Source organism: Camelina sativa, chromosome 2 (assembly GCF_030686135.1).
Source record: "Camelina sativa cultivar CO46 ecotype springtype chromosome 2, ASM3068613v1".
NCBI classification, from domain to species: Eukaryota; Viridiplantae; Streptophyta; class Magnoliopsida; order Brassicales; family Brassicaceae; genus Camelina; species Camelina sativa.
In genome coordinates this window covers 28,745,584-28,767,525 of record NC_141881.1, presented here as the reverse complement: position 1 = coordinate 28,767,525, position 21,942 = coordinate 28,745,584, and the positions used below count along the sequence as shown (strand labels likewise).

The 21,942-nt window shown below is 35.9% G+C and overlaps 1 protein-coding gene, 2 long non-coding RNA genes and 1 pseudogene across 4 annotated transcripts; all 4 read left to right on the top strand.

Annotated features, from left to right (window-relative positions):
- The first annotated feature begins 759 nt into the window (after positions 1–759).
- On the top strand, positions 760–3,181 carry LOC104739224 (uncharacterized; annotated as a pseudogene). The gene is made up of 5 exons (XR_015571393.1): positions 760–909; positions 1,313–2,206; positions 2,296–2,445; positions 2,539–2,790; positions 2,913–3,181. The product of XR_015571393.1 is annotated as an uncharacterized LOC104739224 (transcript).
- Positions 3,182–9,526: 6,345 nt separating this feature from the next.
- Positions 9,527–11,036, top strand: LOC109129564 (uncharacterized). Its single transcript, XR_015571397.1, has 2 exons — positions 9,527–9,628; positions 10,085–11,036. It is a non-coding gene; the product is annotated as an uncharacterized LOC109129564 (long non-coding RNA).
- A 2,352-nt stretch (positions 11,037–13,388) lies between these two features.
- LOC104756879 (uncharacterized) lies at positions 13,389–20,592 on the top strand. Its single transcript, XM_087470785.1, has 5 exons — positions 13,389–13,508; positions 13,749–14,661; positions 14,748–14,900; positions 15,000–15,251; positions 20,332–20,592. The coding sequence occupies exons 2-5, from the start codon at positions 13,759–13,761 to the stop codon at positions 20,590–20,592; spliced, it is 1,569 nt and encodes a 522-aa protein (XP_087326911.1). The 5' UTR covers positions 13,389–13,508; positions 13,749–13,758.
- LOC147949310 (uncharacterized) lies at positions 17,565–17,816 on the top strand. Its single transcript, XR_015571396.1, has 2 exons — positions 17,565–17,674; positions 17,759–17,816. It is a non-coding gene; the product is annotated as an uncharacterized LOC147949310 (long non-coding RNA).
- Positions 20,593–21,942: the final 1,350 nt, after the last annotated feature.

Here is a 21,942-nt window from a genome sequence, read left to right as displayed (position 1 = left end):
TTTAAGAATAAGAATAATGAAAGTTATATAATAAGCCAGATATCACGTTATTATGAAAAGTTGAGAAAAACCTTCTCTTATTATATAAGATGTGGATGAGTTGTGGAAAAGTAAATGACATATACAAAATCAAAACAAACTAAACTAGTTCAAGACAATTAGAGAAATAAAAAAAAAATCGAAACAAATTGGATAAATAAGTACAACTCAATATTACACAAAAAATCGAAAATCTCCGAGAGAACTGAAACTGAAACTGACAGCCTGACACTGAAGGAGAAACCAACAACACCAATCCTATCTTTTTAATAACAAGACCCATCCTATCATTGTAATTTCTGTATGGTCATCTTTTTGTTTTTTTCTTCGGTCCCCTATGAGCTATATCTTTTTACATTATGGCTTTAAATGATTGGTAAATACACTCCATATTTGACAATCCATATTAATATTTTGATATGCTAAACTCCAGTATGCAATATTTTTAAAGCAGACTAAAAAATGTAGATGAATAGTTATATATTTTTATGAGTAGAAAATACTGTAATTGTGTCTGGAATTAGTATGAAATTGGTATGGAATGTATTGGATAATTGTGTGAATGGTAGAAAATAACAGATTGGTTTGACTATAATCCAGTCCTGAGTATACCGACCAACCATTTAAGGACATATATATTTATAATATCTACTTTCGCAAGAGAATTGAACGAGGAAAACCAAAACCAGGACTGTGACGAGAGTGAGGACGTCAGTGGACACGTGTCAGATGATAGCGAAGCTCGTCTCCTTACGTCTCTGCGCTTATGGGGCGATTCGTATTCACACTTCTTCATTTTGGTGGGCACACTTCTTCATTCATTCATTACAAGCGGGAAAGTCATCTCTGTTCATCCGAATTCGTACCCACGTAAACCCCTCCCTCTCTCTGTCTTTATCTGTGCTTTTCATTTCGCAATTTAATTATGTGCTTTTAAATCCTATCTTTTTTTTTCTTCTTCTGTGGTTGGTTTCGCAATTTTGCAATTATACCTCAGGATGATATGATATATTTCTTTGAAATTAATTTAACATTATTTTTTTTTAAAAAAGATATGACATATTGGCTGCTTGAAAGTTTTTAAACTTTGGATTTATAACTAAGCAACCATGTACTAAATAAAATCTTGTTCTGTTTAAATTAGGGTTCAAGTGGGTTTGTTAGTTTTGGTTCCTAAAAAATCAGACGAAGTTATGTTTCCCTTGGTTATGATTTTTTACCAGCTAAAGTCACATTCCTTACCTGTCTGTCTCTATATATGATCTTGAAACAGGAGATAATATGGCTCGTTACCACATGACATCGCTGATCTTGTTCTTAATTCTTGCTCTGTTCGCATCACCGAGCCAAGGGTTCCTAGGGACCGAGAATAAGATCAAATCTGCAGTCTTTTTATCACCAAAACTGGTGATGACTCCAGGATCAGTGTCAGATCCTTACTTATTCGACATCGATTTCCCAAGAGGGCATATCGGTCTCAAAAGTTTCGATGCTGAAGTGGTTGATGAAGCGGGCAACCCCGTCCCTCTACACGAGACGTATCTCCACCACTGGGTTGTCAAACCTTACTACGTTCGTAAAGGTTCTTCTACGCTTCCGCAGCAAGAAATGTTTAGGAATCACGGATTTTCAAGTCAAGACCCCGGAAGCAATCTTGATTCGAGATTGTCGGATATTATTTTTGTAAACAACGGAGGGTTGTGCAGGAGTAGACTCAGACACTACTATGGGTTAGGATCAGAAACCCGCAAAACCTCAACGTATCTTCCTGATCCTTACGCAGTTGAAATCGATAATCCTGAGGAGAGACCTGACGGTTATGAATTCAAATGGCTTCTCAACATTCACGCTATAGACACGAGAGGTGTAGAAGACAGGAAAGGATGCATAGAATGTCTTTGTGATCTGTATAACGTAACCGTTAATGAGTACGGTCGTACTATGAAACCGGGATACAAAGGAGGTTTACACTGCTGCTACGATAAGACTCAATGTCCTGTGAAAAGCGGATTTGGCAATGGAGAGAAAAAAAAGAAATCTGTATTTGAAGTATACTGTGAAATGGGTTGATTGGGACAACACGGTTTTGCCTGCTACAATTTATATTTTCGATGTTACTGATTCTCGGAAAAAATCAGTAGGAGATAGCCAAGAACATATTTGCAAAGTCAGTAAGAATTTTCATATTTTGCTTATATAATTCTGTTACATGACTTCATTCTCTAACAGTTTTAGGGTCTCTTTGTGCTTTTTTAGGTGGAATACGATGTGGAACCGTGCACAACCAATGGCGATGGATGCATTGATGTTAAGAAAAAGAGCTTAATGATGCCATTTAATGGGTATATTGTCTACGGCGTAGCTCACCAACATGCAGGTGGTATAGGTGCTACTCTGTACCGAGAGGTAACTAAGATTGATTTAGATTAAGCTACCACAAAAAACGAAAAGATTTAAACATTTTCATTGAATTGAGAGTCTCGTGTTTGTGGATATCAGAGCGGTGAAGGAATATGTACTTCGATGGCCAAGTATGGCAATGGAGTTGAACCTGGAAACGAAGCTGGTTACATTGTAGGAATGACGTCATGTTATCCTGCTGATCCAGTGAAAGTGAGCTATGGAGAGACATTGACTTTAGAGGTTAATTACAGTAGTGCCGTTGGTCATACCGGAGTTATGGGACTCTTTTACATTCTCGTTGCTCAGCAGTTGCCTGAACCAAAGAGCTCCTTGCTTGATCTTTTTCAGGTAACTACCCGGTACTCAATATTGGTTTAAATTAAATCGGTTTCAATACGTAAAATATACTGTTTGGGAGATATTGCCATGTGAATACTTTACTGACGTTAGTATATGCCACTTCCTTGTAGGAGGAACCTGCGAGAAGTGTGAGCATTTTAGCATATTTGGCCGTGACGGTGGTGGTGGCGATAGTGGTCCTAATAACCGCCGTGATATACCGCAGACAGAACCGGGAAGATGGTTACCAATCTCTTAGTACTTGAAAAAAAGAGTAATTAAACCATGTCGACTACCAATAATCAAAAATAAAAAGATTATTTTGTTGTCATCTTCCTCTTATATGATGTTACATTTTGAAACATTTAGTACTTGGCTTTGTCAAAGACATCACATTCACTCAATGGTCTAACGAAATAAATAGAAATAATTAACAAAAAAGTATCATAAAATGTCTAAACTGAATAATAGAATTCAACATTCTATTAAGTCCTCTCAAATTCTTAATTTGGTTCAATACCCCTTCATGGCTTCCTTATTCAACTGCAAGATTCTTTTTTCTTGCCATGTGAATATGATTGAATATTGTTAGAATAATCCCACCTCAAAAGAAATAAAATTCTTTCGGCCATATATATAATGTGTGACAATTCTTCTTATATATTATTATCTTATCAATATTATAATTTTAATTTATTAAATTTCTTGAAATTACCACATGTTTAATAATTCAACCCGCTCCATTATAACCCATAATTGTTTACGTCTTTTCTCTTTTGAATTGATTTAATGTATTAATCTAGTCTTTAGTTAAAGTTTTTCAAATTGTAAAAAATGGATATACTGTAGATCCACATTTTATTTATTTTTATAACGCAATTGCATGATTCATGAATACAATTTTTATTTGCAGTGGATAATTTATCATATGTATATGAAATACCGTATGGAAATACCGTATTAGTACTAAAGCAAATAAATGTAAATTTATTTATTAAAACCGGTTTTTGAATCCAAACTCATTTACTCAGAAATATAAATAAGAAAATTACATGTGTGTTAGTAGGATCCAAAGCCCAATATGAAATCTCAAATACTTTTCTTCACGGTCGGATTCTTTGAAAACACGCGGATCCTCTTCTAATCACATGTTAATTTTTAATTAAATTTTCTAATTCTGATTTTAACCTTTTTAATTTCAATTAAACATCTCTTTTATGAATAATTCAGTGGTAATTGCTGTAAATAAAACAATAATTTTAGACATTTTTTAATTTTGTACTCCTTTTTCAATAGTATTAAAGATTAAAGATTCTTTGTAATTTAGTTAATTGTTCCTCGTTGAACTTTGCCTTTTTAAGATACGTCACCTATATATGGATGTAGATACCTACAAAGGAACAAACATATCTTATCCTTTTCAACATCAATCTCCAGAGTTTATCTTGACATGGCAAGTGAACAAACATATCTAGGCGTTTGCACTTTTAGTATCTATATATAATAGCAAACCCACTTTTTTGTGTCAACTTTTAATTCAACGGATAAGATTAGTTTCAGTTTTAATCCAACGGTTTAAAATTATTGATCGTGTCTTTTCGTCGCACCCCCATCTTTCAAAAATCACACCTCTTAGTCTTTGCATCTCTTTGTTGTACCTCCTGGTTTCAAAAATCACATCCATTAATTTTTACACCTATTAAATCACACCTCTTAGTCTTTGCATCTCTTTGTTGTACCTCCTGGTTTCAAAAATCACATCCATTAATTTTTACACCTTTTAAATCACTTCTCCTTAGTCTTTGCATCTCTTTGTTGTACCTCATGGTTTCAAAAATCACATCCATTAATTTTTACACCTTTTAATTTCACACCTCTATGTGTTACACCTCTTTGTTGTACCTTTCAACTTTTAATCCAACGGATGAGATTAGTTCCAGTTTTAATCCAACGGTTTAAAATTATTAATCGTGTCTTTTCATCGCACCCCCATCTTTCAAAAATCACACCTTTTAGTCTTTGCATCTCTTTGTTGTACCTCCTGGTTTCAAAAATCACATCCATTAATTTTTACACCTATTAAATCACACCTCTTAGTCTTTGCATCTCTTTGTTGTACCTCCTGGTTTCAAAAATCACATCCATTAATTTTTACACCTTTTAATTTCACACCTCTATGTGTTACACCTCTTTGTTTTACCTTTCAACTTTTAATCCAACGGATGAGATTAGTTCCAGTTTTAATCCAACGGTTTAAAATTATTAATCGTGTCTTTTCGTCGCATCCCCATCTTTCAAAAATCACGCCTCTTAGTCTTTGCATCTCTTTGTTGTACCTCCTTGTTTCAAAAATCACATCCATTAATTTTTACACCTATTAAATCACACCTCTTAGTCTTTGCATCTCTTTGTTGTACTTCCTGGTTTCAAAAATCACATCTATTAATTTTTACATCTTTAAATCACACCTCCTTAGTCTTTGCATCTCTTTGTTGTACCTCCTGGTTTCAAAAATCACATCCATTATTTTTTACACCTTTTAAATCACATCTGATTAGTCTTTGCATCTCTTTGTTGTACCTCCTGGTTTCAAAAATCACATCCATTAATTTTTACACCTTTTAATTTCACACCTCTATGTGTTACACCTCTTTGTTGTACCTTTCAACTTTTAATCCAACGGATGAGATTAATTCCAGTTTTAATCCAACGGTTTAAAATTATTAATCGTGTCTTTTCCTCGCACCCCCATCTTTCAAAAATCACACATCTTAGTCTTTGCATCTCTTTGTTGTACCTCCTGGTTTCAAAAATCATATCCATTAATTTTTACACCTATTAAATCACACCTCTTAGTCTTTGCATCTCTTTGTTGTACCTCCTGGTTTCAAAAATCACATCCATTAATTTTTACACCTTTTAAATCACACCTCCTTAGTCTTTGCATCTCTTTGTTGTATCTCCTGGTTTCAAAAATCACATCCATTAATTTTTACACCTTTTAATTTCACACCTCTATGTGTTACACCTCTTTGTTGTACCTTCATGTTTCACATCTATTAATTTTTACACCTTTACATTTCACACTTCTATGTCTTACACCTCTTTGTTTATTATATATAAACTTTTCTTGACTACATAAACAAGTTTTGAAAAATTGTTTTCTGAGTACTAAAGAATTGTATTATTGAAGTGTTTTTTAACTTTCAAGCATCAATCTCTAATTCAAGGTAATTTAATATTTTTGCTGCGAATGACCTGTAGTCTTTCTCGGTTAGATTATTATTACTGTTAGTCGACACTATTAAGTTCATACATTAATCTTAGTTTTGTTATCTTTTAGTCTCTTCAAAATTTTTAGCCTTTCCGGTTTTCATGTTTTTGCATGGCTAATGTTATTAAGTACGTGTGCCATATTTTTTGCATGGCTAATGTTTTTGATTCTCAATGTGCAGATTTTATTTTTTGACTTTCTGGAAAAACCAAAACCAAGATACGAGAGGCATGATGATATGCAGTGATGCTAGAGCTACGGATAAGCCTATTTTTTTTAACAAACATGGTATAATTATAATTTTATATATGTTCTTAGTTTAACCTATTTATTTTTTCTAACAAACATGGTATAAATTAGCCCTGAGACCTATTATCCGAGATCCGGCATCCGATCTGGTATCCGCTTCTATCCGCTCCGAAAAATAGGATATCCAGTGGGGCGGATCCCGATCCGGATAGTAAAATGATGAATCCGACCGGATCCAGATACGGATTCGGATAGTAGACATTTTAAACCGGATATCCGGTATATACATATGTTGTACCTATATATAGGAGTTCGACTATAAAAGTACTCATATATATTTTAAGCCTGTTATCAAACTTAATAATTTAAAGCCCATATACTTTAAACGTGAAACAAAATTAAAGTCCATTAGTAGATCAATGCATTCTGAATCTGGATATTAGGGTTGAGCCTCACACCCTCACGTCGCCGTTCTTTGTTGATTTTTTTTTTCTTTTTTTTTGTTTTTTCTCGCCGTTAACCACGACTCCATCATCTTTCTACGACCGTGACGATTTGAAGACGGGAAACAGTTGGAGAGACTTCGATGGCCGGCCGTTCCACCGCTGTTGTTATTGTTACGTCGTCCTATGATACCGTTTTTGGTGGTGACGGCGTCGTTCTCTGATTCCGTTTTTGGCGATGAAGGCGCCGTTTAATGATTCTACGGCTCCGTTAAGCATAACATTGGTTTGGCTCCGATCTAAGATGGATCTGGATTTCTCTTTATTGGGGAAGAGATCAGGAAAACAAAAAAAGAAACCGGATCCGGATATCCGCGATTATCCGGGATTTTGGACGGATATTCGATACCCGGATATCCGAGGTGGTCGGAGGCGGATTCGGATATTAAAACTCCATATCCGCTGGATACGGAGCTGGATCCGGATACCTCCAAAAACACCGGATATCCGGATCCGTCTCAGGGCTAGTATAAATGTTAATCTTTTTTTTTTTTTTTTTTTTTTTTTTTTTTTTTTGTAAGATGTCCATTAGATGTTCATGATCCAGGTTAGTTTACATTTTTTTGTAAATAAAATTTTTAAAAATTTTAGTTGAATTATAATTTCTTATACTTTCTGGGTATCAAACATTTTGATAATATATAAAAATATTACAAATGAGCATGGAAATAGAGAGTGCCGAAGAAAAAACCAGACATACTTATGACAACACAAAATCAAATTCTAGAAAGCGTAAGCACGACCAAATGACAAGTCAAGTTAGAAAGAAAAGATCTACTAAAGATAACTTATTTAGTCTTTGATGACTTTCTAATCTGTATATACAACTTTTTAAAAACATAATGTATAACAGTCACTTTTATAGTGATCAAGAATCTGCCAAAAAAAAAAGAAAACGCAAGAAATTTATAAAATTAGTGTTTAACCTAAAGAAGAGAACATCAAAAGGTGAGATATTATTATCACCGGTTTCACCACATCGACTTCGTTTTCGCTGTTGTTTATTAAAGAACATGATGGTACCGATTCATAGACATAAGTGGGAAATCAAATAGAGGGGGATGCAGCCTGGAAGGAGAGCAGCCGACACGGTGGAATGGGATAGATTGGGAGAGACCAACATAAAATCCTCTGTTCTATATTTTATTAATTTTCTGAACTTTTTGTAGTTTAATTGAATTGCTTTGATTGAATAGCTGATGAGTGTACAAGTTTTTGTCTATATGCATTCTTAGTCTGTTACGTTTTGATTTTTTTTTTCTTTTCCAAAGAGGAATATGTGATTTGAAGCAAATGTTACAAATCCATGTATCAAATGTGTTAGTAGGAAATAAGGCAATCAAGATTAACCCATTAAAAGGGAGGAAAGAAGGGGTCTTTTGAGGGAAAACGTGAGACCAACATGCATGTAACTGTGAAAAACATTATAGCCAAATATATATCTCTAAAAGTTGTAGCTGAAGAATGTGAGTTACTCTATACTAACCAATTAGGTTTGATTGGTTGGTCATATAAAACTTGGTTTTGTACATATCTAAAAGTGAGAGAAAAAAACATCCACAAGCATAAGTGAAATTTTATATATGGTTAAAAGTAATGTTCATAGTAAATCATTTGTATACAAACTTCACTTGCTACAGCATCGGAATATTGATTTTGATTTGTGAATCAATAATCTATGGAAAGAGAAATCGCATATCAAAGTGAAGGGGAAACGAAACTCAATCCAGCCATTTACTCCGATCCCAATCTTCGACCTTCTTTCGACAAGTGGCATTTAGTATTTTCTCGATACAGTAAATAAACCAAGAGAGAAGCAGCCTCGTATGTATTTCGATTGATAATGATCAACAACAAAGACAATTTCTAATAGCGAATTAAGAAAAGATACCAATATATATCACCATATGGTTGGAGACAAACATAAGTGAAATGTTATATATGGTTAAAAGTAATGTTCATAATAAATCAAGCTCTAAAAAAGACTCACTTTTGTGTGTGACAACATAAAATATAATAACATTGAAATGAATCTTTGGCTTTTTAATCAGCAGAAAGCAATAGCAAGAAGTGAAAATAATCAAATTGATTGAGAAAAAAAATAATTAGGATGAATTACAAATGTTAAATTTCAATTTAGGATTTCACCTTCCCGTGCGGCAACGCACGGGTCCCTTTCCTAGTATATATAAAGAAACAGTAAGAAAAAGAACATAATTAATGGAGAACTGAAACAGAGGTAAAGGAGAACCAACAACAACACCCTATAGCAATTAATGGTGTTCTGTTCTCACTTTGGGATTGGGAGATTTGATTGGATAAATATACATATATGGGAAACCAATATAACGGTAACGTGGAAACTAAAAAGAGAAAAAAGAAAAGCGTGGAAGTAATAACCAATCAGAATTGGACGACATCTGATATTTTAATTTTCCTGTCTTTTTTTATTTTATTTTTTCGGTCGTTGGTTTTGAGTTCACTTCTAGTTCTGGACCGATGGGAACTCCTACTCATAAACGATATTAACCATCACACATTATAAATATCTTCTGGTACCACAATAACAGTTGAAAGTGGAAAATGAACCCCGGGTCTAGGGTCTGTGACGACGTGAGCACATGATCACTTGTTACTTGTTAGTACACGTGTTAGGTAACAGCTGACTTTCTCTGTGATTATTAAGCACCATTCGTAATACTTGCATGATATAATAAATAGAAAGAACTCTCGAATTCGTTCTTCTTCTTCATTAGGCGAGAGACACTTCATTCATTACAAGCGGGAAAGTCTTCTCTGTTTTTGTCCGTTTCGTACCCAGGCACGTAAACCTCTATTTTATTTCTCATCTTTGTTTCTATCTTTGTTTCCTTGTGATTGATTTCACGGTCAAGTTTTTTTTTGGGTTTTGGTTGGAAAGATTGTTCCGAGTGGATACGTTCGAATTTTAAAAAGTCATATTATGTGTCTATGTTTATGTTTTATGGATGGTCTGAAACCAGGGGTTTCAATTCTGTTTTTTCGTGTCCGAGTTTTAATTTTACTTCAGGATGATTTGAAATACTAGCTTCCCATTTACATGTATTTTGAGTCATGGGTCGCTGGAAAGTTTTTAAATTTTGGGTTTTTATATATACAAGCAACCATGTATCTCCTAATTACCTTAGGGTTCAAGTGGTTTTGATAGTTTGATTCCTAAAAAGTTAGGTTTAGAGAGTTCGAGATACTTTATCCCATGTTTTACTTACCACTCTATTTTATATGATCTTGCAAACAGGAGCTAATGGCTCGTTACCACATGAGACCCCTGATCTTGTTCTTAGTTCTTGCTCTGCTCGTATTAACCATATCACCGAGCCAAGGCTTTTTAGGTACGGAGACAAAGATAAAATCTGAAGTCTTTTTCTCACCAAAACTGGTGATGAGTCCAGGATCAGTTTCAAATTCTTACTTCTTCGACATTGAATTCCCAAGAGTGCATATCGGCCTCAAAGGTTTCGATGCTGAATTAGTTAACGAAGCGGGCAAACCCGTCCCTCTACACGAGACATATCTCCACCATTGGAATGTCTATCCTTACTATGCGCGTAAAGGTTCTTCTAAGCTTCCACGTGAAGAAATGTTTAGGAATCTCGGAAGCAATCTTGATACGACATCATCGGATATTATTATTGTTAAAAACGGAGGGTTGTGCATGAGTACACTCATATATTACTTTGGGTCAGCATCTGAAACCCGCCATACCTCCTCGTATATTCCTGATCCTTACGCTATTGAAATCGACAATCTTGAGGAAAGACCTGACGGCTATGAATTCAAATGGCATCTTAACGTTCACGCAATAGACACCAGAGGTGTGAAAGACAAGAGAGGATGCTTAGAATGTCGGTGTGATCTGTATAATGTAACAGTTGATGAGTACGGTCGTGCTTTAATCTCTCGATGTTTTAGAGTAATCTCTTGATTTTGCAGTCTCTCCGTCGAGAAAGAGAGAGAGGAGGAAGAGAAATAATCAACCTATTACAGGAAGACACGTGTTGTGAGGGACACATAAAAAATGTCCCGTTTGTAGGAACATATCTTTCATATTTCTATGATTTCGATTTAAATTAATCCTTTTAATTATGTAGGAAGGACCAAGGACGGACCAATGCACATGCTCTTAGTACATGAAAAGAGAGTAAAACTATGTCGAAAAATAAAAAATAAAAGATTATTTTGTTGTCATCTTTCTCTTATGTGATATTATTTCTCAAACATTTTTGTATTTGGTTTTGTCAAAGACATCACATTCACACGATATTACAATGTCTTAATTAAAAAAAAAAAAAAAGGAAATTTATAAGCTGTCTGAAGTTGATTTGGCGGATAGTTGTAAGGATAACTTTTTGTGGGTACAATGGGTCCACACAAACTTGTTGAAAGAGGCATCATTTTGGTCAGTTAAGGATACTTGAATATGGAAAAAGCTTCTTAAATACCTGGGAGTTCCGAATGACCAAAGATTTTCAATTATTTGATTTTCAATTTTAAGGATACTTGAATCTGGAAAAAGCTTCTTAAATACCTGGGAAATGAGAAGAATATATCTTTAAGGTATATTGGTATGGCTAATAATTTCTGTAAGGTAGAACTGGGAAATGAGAAGAATATATTTTTTGGTATGATCGATGGTCGGACATTGGCCGGCTTGTTGAAGTGGTTGGTGAAAAAGGGTTGTTGATATGGAAATAAACCGGCAGTGTTCTTTGGTGAAGCGTGGGCTCACCGTTGACGACGAAGACACCGTGGGGAACAGCTTAACGCAGTGGAACATGCTATGTACTCTCGGAGAGACACGCGCCTGGAGGCAGATGATAAAACGCTATGGTGAGGGAAGAATGATGTTATTAGACCAAAGTTCTCAACAAAGGATACTTGGAACCATATTCGAACAACAACAAGTACAGCAGCATGGCATAAGGGGTTTGGTTTACTCATGGTACACCCAAATTCTCCTTTTGTGTGTGGTTGGCTGTTCATGATCGATTTTCAACAGGGGCTCAAATGGTTGCGTGGAATGGTGGGGCTGCAGGGGACTTGTGGTTTTTGCAACTCTACATTAGAAACTCGTGATCATCTTTTTTTCTCCTGTAGTTTTGTATCTGGCGTGTGGTCAGCTCTTGCTAAGGGCTTGTTCAAGGCAAGTTACACCACTGATTGGTCTACCTTGATTGCTCATATCTCTTATCCTCAACATTACTGTGTAGCGGATTTTCTCATTATGTATGTCTTTCAAATGGTGGTGTATACCGTCTGGCGAGAACGTAATGGAAGAAGACATGGAGATTCGTCGACTTCTGCTACAAGTTTGGTTGGGCGGATTGATAAACAAATTCGAGATCAGCTTTAATCTATTGGTCGCTTGGAAGACCGACAATTTGATGAGGCTTTCCAAGTGTGGCTACAATCTCATATTTAGTTTTATTTTAAGTTTTCTTTCTACTGTTTAATTCAGTCCAAAATTCTATGCAAATAATGCACTAGTTGTAATAACATATTTTTTCTTTTAAATATAATTTAACATTAAATTCAAAAAAAAAAAAAAGAAGAAAGAAATTTATAAATGTCTAACTGAATGATAGAATTCAACATTCTATTAAATCCTCTTGACATTCTTTGGTTTAATACCCCTGTGTGGCTTCCTTATTCAAGTACATTCCGTTTATAAAATACAAGTTTATTTTTTTTGGTCGTGTGAAAATGTGATTGATTATTGTTAGATCCGGCCACCTCAAATGAAATAAAACTCTTTCGGTAATATATGTACGGCTATCACTAATAAGGTTTATTAAATAGAATTAAGGTTTATTAAATATTTGGATGGGTTGTGGAAAAGTAATTGACATATACAAAATCAAAACATAAACAAAACAAACTAAACTAGTTGAAGACAATTAGAGAAACAAAAAAAAACGAAACAAATTGGATAAATAAGTACAACTCAATTACACAAACATCGAAATTCTCAGAGGGAACTGAAACTGAAGCAACAACAGCGTGACACTAGAGGAGAAACCAACAACACCAATCCTATCTTTTTACTAACAACACCCATCCATCCTATCATTTTTTTTTTTTTATATTGTCTTGTTTTTTTTGCTTCGGTCGCCTATGAACCACCATCTCCCCACATTGTATATTATACAGTACTAATATCTTTTGATAAGACCATCTCCATTAGTAATTTTATATGGGTGTCTTCAGATTTTTTTTATAATTAATGTTAATAGTATATAATTATAAATGTTTTAAAAAGTGGATAAAAATATTTAAAATGTTTACTTAAAGACATATTTGTTCACTTTTAATACATCTATAATTAAATTATATAAAATTAATTAAAAGATAAAAATTTAAGATATGCACAGAGAATCAAAATTACTAATGAAGATGGTCAAAGGGAGTTGAAAGATGAAAAACAAAACCTTGACTGTGACGAGAGTGTCAGTGGTTACACGTGTCAGATATATAGCGAAGCTCGTCTCCTTATTAGTTATTACGTCTCTTCGTAATTCACATGAGAAATAAAACCTTGACTGTGGCGATTCGTAATTCACATGATAAATAAATAGAGATAACTCCCCAATCGTTTCTTCTTCATTGGGTTGGCAGTGCACATTTCTTCATTCATTTACAAGTTCATCCAAGTTCGTACCCACGTAAACCCCTCTCTCTTTGTTTGTTTCTCTGTGCTTTTGAAACCTTTTTTCTTTTTTTTCTTTTTTTTTTCTGCTGTGATTTGTTTCTCAGTTTCTTGGTTTTGGTTGGTTCAAGTGGGTTTGTTAGTTTTGGTTCCTATAAAAATCAAACCAAGTTAGGTTTCGAGATTGAGATATATTTTATCCCATATGTTTATGATGTTTATTAGCTAAATCGCATTCCGTATGCTCTTGAAACAGGAGATAATTAATGGCTCGTTGCCACATGAGATCGCTGATCTTGTTCTTAGTTTTTGCTCTGTTCGCATCACCGAGCCAAGGCTTCTCAGGGACTAAGAATAAGATAAAATCTGCAGTCTTTTTTTCACCAAAACTGGTGATGAGTCCAGGATCAGTCTCGGATCCGCGCTTATTCGACATCGATTTCCCAAGAGGGCATATCGGCATCAAAGGTTTCGATGCTGAAGTGGTTGATGAAGTGGGCAAACCCGTCCCTCTACATGAGACATATCTCCACCACTGGCTTGTCCAACCTTACTATGCGCGTAAAGGTTCTTCTAAGCTTCCGCAGCAAGAAATGTTTAGGAACCATGGATTTTCTCGGCAAGACCCCGAAACCAATCTTGATTCGAGATCGTCGGATATTATTATTGTTAAAAACGGAGGGCTGTGCAGGGGTGTAACACTCAGACATTACTTTGGTTTAGGATCTGAAACCCGCAAAACCTCGACGTATGTTCCTGATCCTTACGCTGTTGAAATCGATAATCCTGAGGAGATACCTGATGGTTATGAATTCAAATGGCTTCTCAACATTCACGCTATAGACACCAGAGGTGTAGAAGACAGGAAAGGATGCATAGAATGTCTTTGTGATCTGTATAACGTAACCGTTGATGAGTACGGTCGTACTATAAAACCGGGATACAAAGGAGGTTTACACTGCTGCTACGATAAGACTCAGTGTCGGGTGAAAAGCGGATTTGGCAATGGAGAGAAACAAAGAAATCTGTATTTGAAGTACACTGTGAAATGGGTTGATTGGGACAACACGGTTATGCCCGCTAAAATTTATTTTCTCGATGTTACAGATTCTTGGAAAAAATCAGAGGGATCATCAATAGGAGGAGATAGCCTAAAACATAATTGCCATGTCAGTTAGAACTTTCCTATTTGCTTAGCTCTGTTACTTCTGACTTCATTCTCTAACAATATTAGGGTTTTTGTGTGCTTTTTCAGGTGGAATACGTTGTGGAACCGTGCAAAAAAACCAATGGCGATGGATGCATTGATGTTAAGAAAAAGAGCTTAATGATGCCATTTAGTGGGTATATTATCTACGCCGTAGCTCACCAACATGCTGGTGGTGTAGGTGCTGCTCTGTACCGAGAGGTAACTAATACTGGTTTAGTTTAAGCTACTGCAAAATCGAAAAAAGGTTTAAACATTTTTGTATTGAATTGAGACGACTTTTGTGTTTGTGGATATCAGAGCGGTGAAGGAATATGTACTTCGATGGCCAAGTATGGGGATGGAGTTGAACCTGGAAACGAAGCTGGTTACATTGTTGGAATGACGTCATGTTATCCTGCTGATCCAGTGAAAGTGAGCTATGGTGAGACATTGACTATGGAGTTTAATTACAGTAGTGCCGTTGGTCATACCGGAGTTATGGGACTCTTTTGCCTCCTCGTTGCTCAGCAGTTGCCTGAACCAAAGAGCTCCTTGCTTGATCTTTTTCAGGTACTACACGGTACTTAATATTTGTTTGAATCAAAGCGGTTTCAATACATAAAACATACTGTTTGGGAGATATTGCCATGTGATTACTTTAGTGACGTTAGTAATTAATATATGCCTCTTCCTTGTAGGAGGAAGCGTGACCATTTTAGCATATTTGGCCGTGGTGGCGGTAGTGGTCCTAATAGCTGCCGTGATATACCGGAGACAGAGCCGGGAAGATAGTTATCAATCTCTTTTTAGTACCTGCAAAAGGAATAAAACCATGTCGACTACCATTAATCAAAAATAAAAGAATATTTTGTTGTCATCTTCCTCTTATGTGATGTTACATTCTGAAACATTTAGTACTCGGCTTTGTCAAAGACATCACATTCATACAATATTTCAATGGTCTAACGAAATAAATAGAATAATTAACAACAACAAAAAATTATAAAACGTCTAAATAATAGAATTCAACATTCTATTAAATCCTCTCACATTCTTAATTTGTTTCAATAACTCTTCATTGCTTCCTTATTCAACTACAAGTTTTTTTTCTTCTTGTCATGTGAATATGATTGAATATTGTTAGAATAATTTCACCTCAAGAGAAATAAAATTCTTTCGGCCATATATATATATATAATGTGTGACAATCCTTCACGGGTGTAAGTTACTTAGGTCTAACACTAATATGACATCAGAGTTAAAGGTTATTATGTAATGTAAGTTAAGGTTTATTTGGATGGGTTGTGGAAAAGCAAATTACATATACAAAAATCAAAAGAAACAAACCTAACTAAATTAGTTCAAGACTTAGAGAAACAAAAACGGAAACAAATTGGATAAGAATAAGTACAATTCAATACACAAACATCGAGAAAATCCAAAAACTGAAATTGATACTAAAGGAGAAACCAACAATACCAATCATATCTTTTTAAGTAACAACAACACCCATCCTATCATTTTATTTTGTGGTTATTGTCTAGATGGACATTTGTTGGCCCAAAACTTTCAAAATAGCGTTATTATCTATACTCTCAGAATTAGGTCTTTTTACTGATCTAAAATGACATTTTTATCCTGCCTTCTATATCACCTTTTTGTTTTCTCTCTCGACAACGACGGTGTTTCTCTGAATTTTTTTTGGTTCATACGGTGCTTCTCTATACACAATCTGATTTTCCGGCGATAACCCTTGATTTTTAATATAGAAAACTAAACCCTAATAGGATACTAACTATTGAACCCAAGGGTACCAATTAAAAATTCTAATTCATCTTCACATTTAAACCGTCGTTGTCACTGGATTTCATCACCGCCATTTCACAAAACATTTACTCCGATAAACCCAAGATATTCAATTGATTGTGTTTTGAATAAATGAATCTAAACTCTAAGGGGATGATATTGAACCCAAAGGGATAATCTAAATCTAAATTCTAAGTGAATAAAAATTTCCAACTCATCTTCAAATATAAAGTGAATTTCAAAACTACATGTTTGTGATTGATAATTTATCACCATCATCGTCGTGGCACTAAGTTGTCGTTCTTAAGTAAAGATCTCACCACCATAAAAAAAAAACATGACTATCACCGGATCTCATCATCGGCACTCTTATGAAGTTTCTTCCCAAATGGCATGGTGACGAGAGAGAATCAAGATTCGTCAACTTAGTAAAGGAGAGAAAGAACAAACACAGGGACATAGCTAAATCCTCTCAAGATTTTTCCAGCATGGGCAAAAGTACAAAAGATAATCTTCTTTGCGGAGCAGCTCAAAATCTGATTTTTTTTTTTTTTTTCTGATTTTGAGTGAGGCGAGAGGAACAGACATTCGAAGCGAGAAAAAAGTGAGTTGATCGTTTTTTGTGAGCAGGGCAGTTTCGTCATTCTGTAGAAAAAAAAGCTTAAATCCATAATCACGGACAAAAAAGTCCTTCTCAAACAATATCCTTCAGAAAAAATGATTATTTCATAATTAACTCTTTTATTTTATATGGTCATTTTTTTCTTTCTTTTCGTAGTTAACTCTTTTATAATATCTTTTCGTAAGAGAAGTGAAAGAAAAAATAAAACCGGGTTTGTGACGAGAGTGAGGACACGTGTCCGACAATAGAGAAGCTTACGAGAGGTGTGGAAGACAAGAAAGGATGCATAGAATGTCTTTGTGATCTCTATAATATAACCACTGATGCGTATGGTCGTGCTATAAACCCTGAATACAAAGGAGGTGCATACTGCTGCTATGATAAAACTCAATGTCTGGTGAAAAGTGGATTTGACAATGGGGAGAAAACAAGAAACCTGTATTTAAAGTATACTGTGAAATGGGTTGATTGGGACAACACGGTTTTGCTCGCTATAATTTATATTCTCGATGTTACAGATTCTTGGAAAAAATCAGTAGGAGATAGCCAAGAACATATTTGCAAAGTCAGTAAGAACATTCATATTTTGCTTAATTCTGTTACATGACTTCATTCTCTAACAATTTTAGGGTCCTGTATGCTTTTTTAGGTGGAATACGATGTGGAACCGTGCAAAACCAATGGCGATGGATGCATTGATGCTAAGATCCTACTGGTCCAGTTGTTAAGCTTACAAACCAAGAGTTAGAACAACTAGAGCGTGAAAACACCAAAGCAGCCAAATCAGCAAAGATGGTCAACCCTATCATACTGAGACCTGATGAGGCTGGAGTTTGAGAGATCAAGAGGGTCATGTGCGCAACAAACAAGGCCAAAAACTTGATGCTGATGGGCGAGTTATTCAAGAAGAACTTGTCGTGGTTGGTGTGAATGCAGATGACATCGATCGATGCAACGTCGGCATCGATCGACGCAACCAGGACGGCATCGATCGATGCAATGCTGGCATCGGTCGACGCAATGCCAAAGCTGGTGCGAATGGTGCAGATTTGGGTGGCAATGACCAGCAGATTGTTCAGCCTAGACGGGACAACAATGGAGAGCTTGTCAAGACTCTTGCGGACTTCAACAGACCAGACTTATTCTATGAGAACCGCTCCGCTATTGTTCCTCCTCCATTCCCAAGGAATGATTTTGAGCTGAAGCCTGCCTACTTCGCTCTTGTTGGACAAAGGCCATTCCAGAACTTGCCAAATGAGAAGCCTCTAGATCACATTGAACACTTTGAGGACATTGTCACTAGCATCAAGGCTAATGGAGTCACTGAAGACTACCTCTACTGCAAGCTTTTTTCCTACTCTCTTGGTGGGGAAGCTTCTCAATGGCTAAGGCAGCTGAAACCAGGATCTCTGACAACCTGGCATGACATCAAGGTGGCATTCTTGAATTACTTCTATGATGATGCCATGTCTGATGAGCTGAGGATCAAGCTCTCCACCTTTAGACAAGGACCAACTGAATCTTACAAAGCTGCTTGGGTAAGATTTAAAGCATACCAGAGAGATTGTCCGCATCATGGGTTTTCAGAGGTGCAATTGATCAGTATCTTCTTTAGCGGGATTGACTGGAGGTATCAGATGGCTTTGGATGCTGCTAGTGATGGGAACTTCAAGACAAGGTACCCAGATGACGCTGAAAAGTTGATTGAAAGGCTAGCATCAAGTAACAGTACTAAGAATGCAGACTTAGAGCGGAAAAGAGCATATGAAGGGTATGATTCAAATCAGTTTGCTACAGTGAATGCCAAGCTGGATACAATGCATAACCTTCTTGTTGGAAAGAAGTCAGTCCACTTTGCTGAAGATGTTGAAGTTTTTGAGCCAGAGCAGCAGAATGTAGAAGAAGATGTCAACTTTGTGTATGGTAATCAAGGCCAAAAGTTTGGAAATCAGCAAGGCAACAGGCCTTTCAGTGGAAACAACCAGCGCAATAACTATCAGTCTAATTCTACAGGCTACATTCCTAAGCAAGACTATCAGAAGCAGCAGCAGAGCAGTGGTTACACCAGGACCTATGGCAACTCCTCTTACCAATCTCCTCCTCCTAAGACAACTGAGAGTAGGATGGAAGCAATGCTTGAGCAGATTCTTCAGGGACAAGAGCAATTGACAGTAACATTCAATGGGAAGATTGACAATGTCTACAGTGAGCTTACTGGCAAGTTTGACTCATTGAATGTTCAAGTTAAGAAGCTGGAGAGCCAAGTTGCACAAACTGCTGGAGCTGTGAAGAGACAAGAAAGATACTTGCCATCAAGAACTGAATCCAACCCTAAGCACTCCTGTAATGCTGTGACCTTAAGGAGTGGTAAGCAGTTACAGTCTGAAGCTGAGCAGAAGCAGAGATCCCAAGAGTTGCAGGATTTGATCGATGAGGATGATGAGTTCGACGATCCGGAACCAGCATCGACCGATGCAGCTGCTACGCATCGATCGACGCAACCTTCAGTGATCGTAGAAGAGGTGACTTTGCGAGATAGCATCGACCGATGCAACGTCGAGACCGAGAAGGAGGTTACGAAAGCTCCAATTCCAGTTGCTGAGAGAGTGTACAAGCCTAGAGTTCCTTTTCCCAAGAACCCAAGGAAGTCTAAGCAGGGATTGATGATGCTAAGTGCAAGGCTATGATGGACAAGCTTGTTATTGAGTTGCCATTGGTTGATGTAGTTAAGACTTCTCTAATGCTTAGGAGATATGTCAAGGATTTGAATGCTGAGCAAGGAGTGATGATGATTTCAGCCCAAGTCAGTGCCATCATTCAAAACAAGATCCCAAAAAAGCTTCCTGATCCAAGTAGTTTTGTTCTTGATTGTACAATCTTCAATGAGAGGTTTGCTAGATCTTTGTGTGATCTTGGTTCCAGTGTCAACATATCGTCGTTGCCGGGGACATTGACTTTGAAAGTGAGCTATGGAGAGACATTGACTTTGGAGGTTAACTACAATAGTGCTGTTGGTTATACCGGAGTTATGGGACTCTTTCACATCTTTGTTGCTCAGCAGTTGCCTGAACCAGAGCTCTCCTTGCCTAATCTTTTTCAGGTAACCCGTTTACCCATCCGGTACTGAATTTCAGTTTAGGTCAAACCGTTTTCAATACATATACTGTTTGGGTGCCATGTGATTACTTTACTGACATTAATATATATGCCTCTTCCTTGTAGGCACCTGCCGGAAGCGTGAGCGTGTTAGCATTTTTGGCTGTGACGGTGTTGGTGGTGGTAGTGGTTCTAATAGCCGCCGTGATATACAGAAGAAAGAACCGGGAAGATGGTTACCAATCTCTTAGTACATGGAGAAAGAGTAAAACCATGTCGACTACGAAAAATCACATTATCTTAGATAAAAATCACTACGAAAAACTATGTCGACTATCAAAAATCAAATATAAAAATATTATTTTGTTGTCATCTTCCTCTATGTGATGTTATTTCTCAAACAATGTTGTACTTGGTTTTGTCAAAGACATCACATTCACACGATATTTCAATGTCTTAATTAAAAAAAAAATATAGGAAATTTATAAATGTCTAACTGAATGATAGAATTCAACATTCTATTAAATCCTCTCACATTCTTTGGTTTAATACCCCTTCGTGGCTTCCTTATTCAACTACATTCCATTTATAAACTACAAGTTTATATTTTGTGTCGTGTGAATGTGATTGGTTATTGTTATATCCGGCCACCTCAAAAGAAATAAAACTCTTTCAGTAATATATGTACGGCTATCATTCTCATTTGAGCTACCTGATGAGCTATCACTAATATGACATTAGAATTAAGGTTTATTAAATATTTGGATGGGTTGTGGAAAAGTAAATGACATATACAAAATCAAAACAAACAAACCAAATTAAACAAACTAGTTCAAGACAATTAGAGAAACAAAAAACCGAAACAAATTGGATAAATAAGTACAACTCAATTACACAAACATCGAAAATGTACGACAGAACTGAAACTGAAGCTGATAACAGCCAGACACTAAAGGAGAAACCAACAACACCAATCCTATCTTTTTAATAACAACACCCCTCCATCCTATCATTTTTAATTTTATATGGTCATCATTTTTTTGTTTCTTTTTTAAGATCGCCTATGAACCACCATCACCCCACAATTATATACTATTATACAGTAAAATATCTTTTGATAAGACCATCTCCATGGGTGTCTTCAGATTTTTTTATAATTAATTTTAATAGTATTTAATTATAAATGTTTTAAAAAGTGGATAAAATATTTAGAAAATTGCATCTACACTTACTTTCTCAAACTATAATAATATTCACATCCACTTTCTACTACTACTATGCTTTTCCTCTTCAAAATTACATATTACTCTCTCACCAAATCAAACACATTTCAACTCTCTCTCTTTTCTTTTCCTTCCCTTTAACTCACTCTCTCTCTTTACTTTCTAGACCCAACCTCGTTTGTATATATATTTATATTTGATTTTTTTAAACATCAAACAAATACATATTCTTTTTCTTTATTCTTCTTTATCGTTTCTCTCTCTACAACAATCATCACCTTGCTCTGCTTTTGTATCTTTCTTCTTGTAGCTCATCTTTTTGAATTGTTGAGTTCATAAGAGAGAAAAAACATCTTCATCGTTTCTCTTTATCTCTCTTTCTCTCCTCTATTCAGTTTCTAGGGGTTTTACGAATGGCAATAACACATGTGAGAACGTCACCGACACTGTGGGATCGCCGCCATAAGATCTAATACCGGTAGATGAAGAGCCGCCAGGTTCATCATCAGTAAGC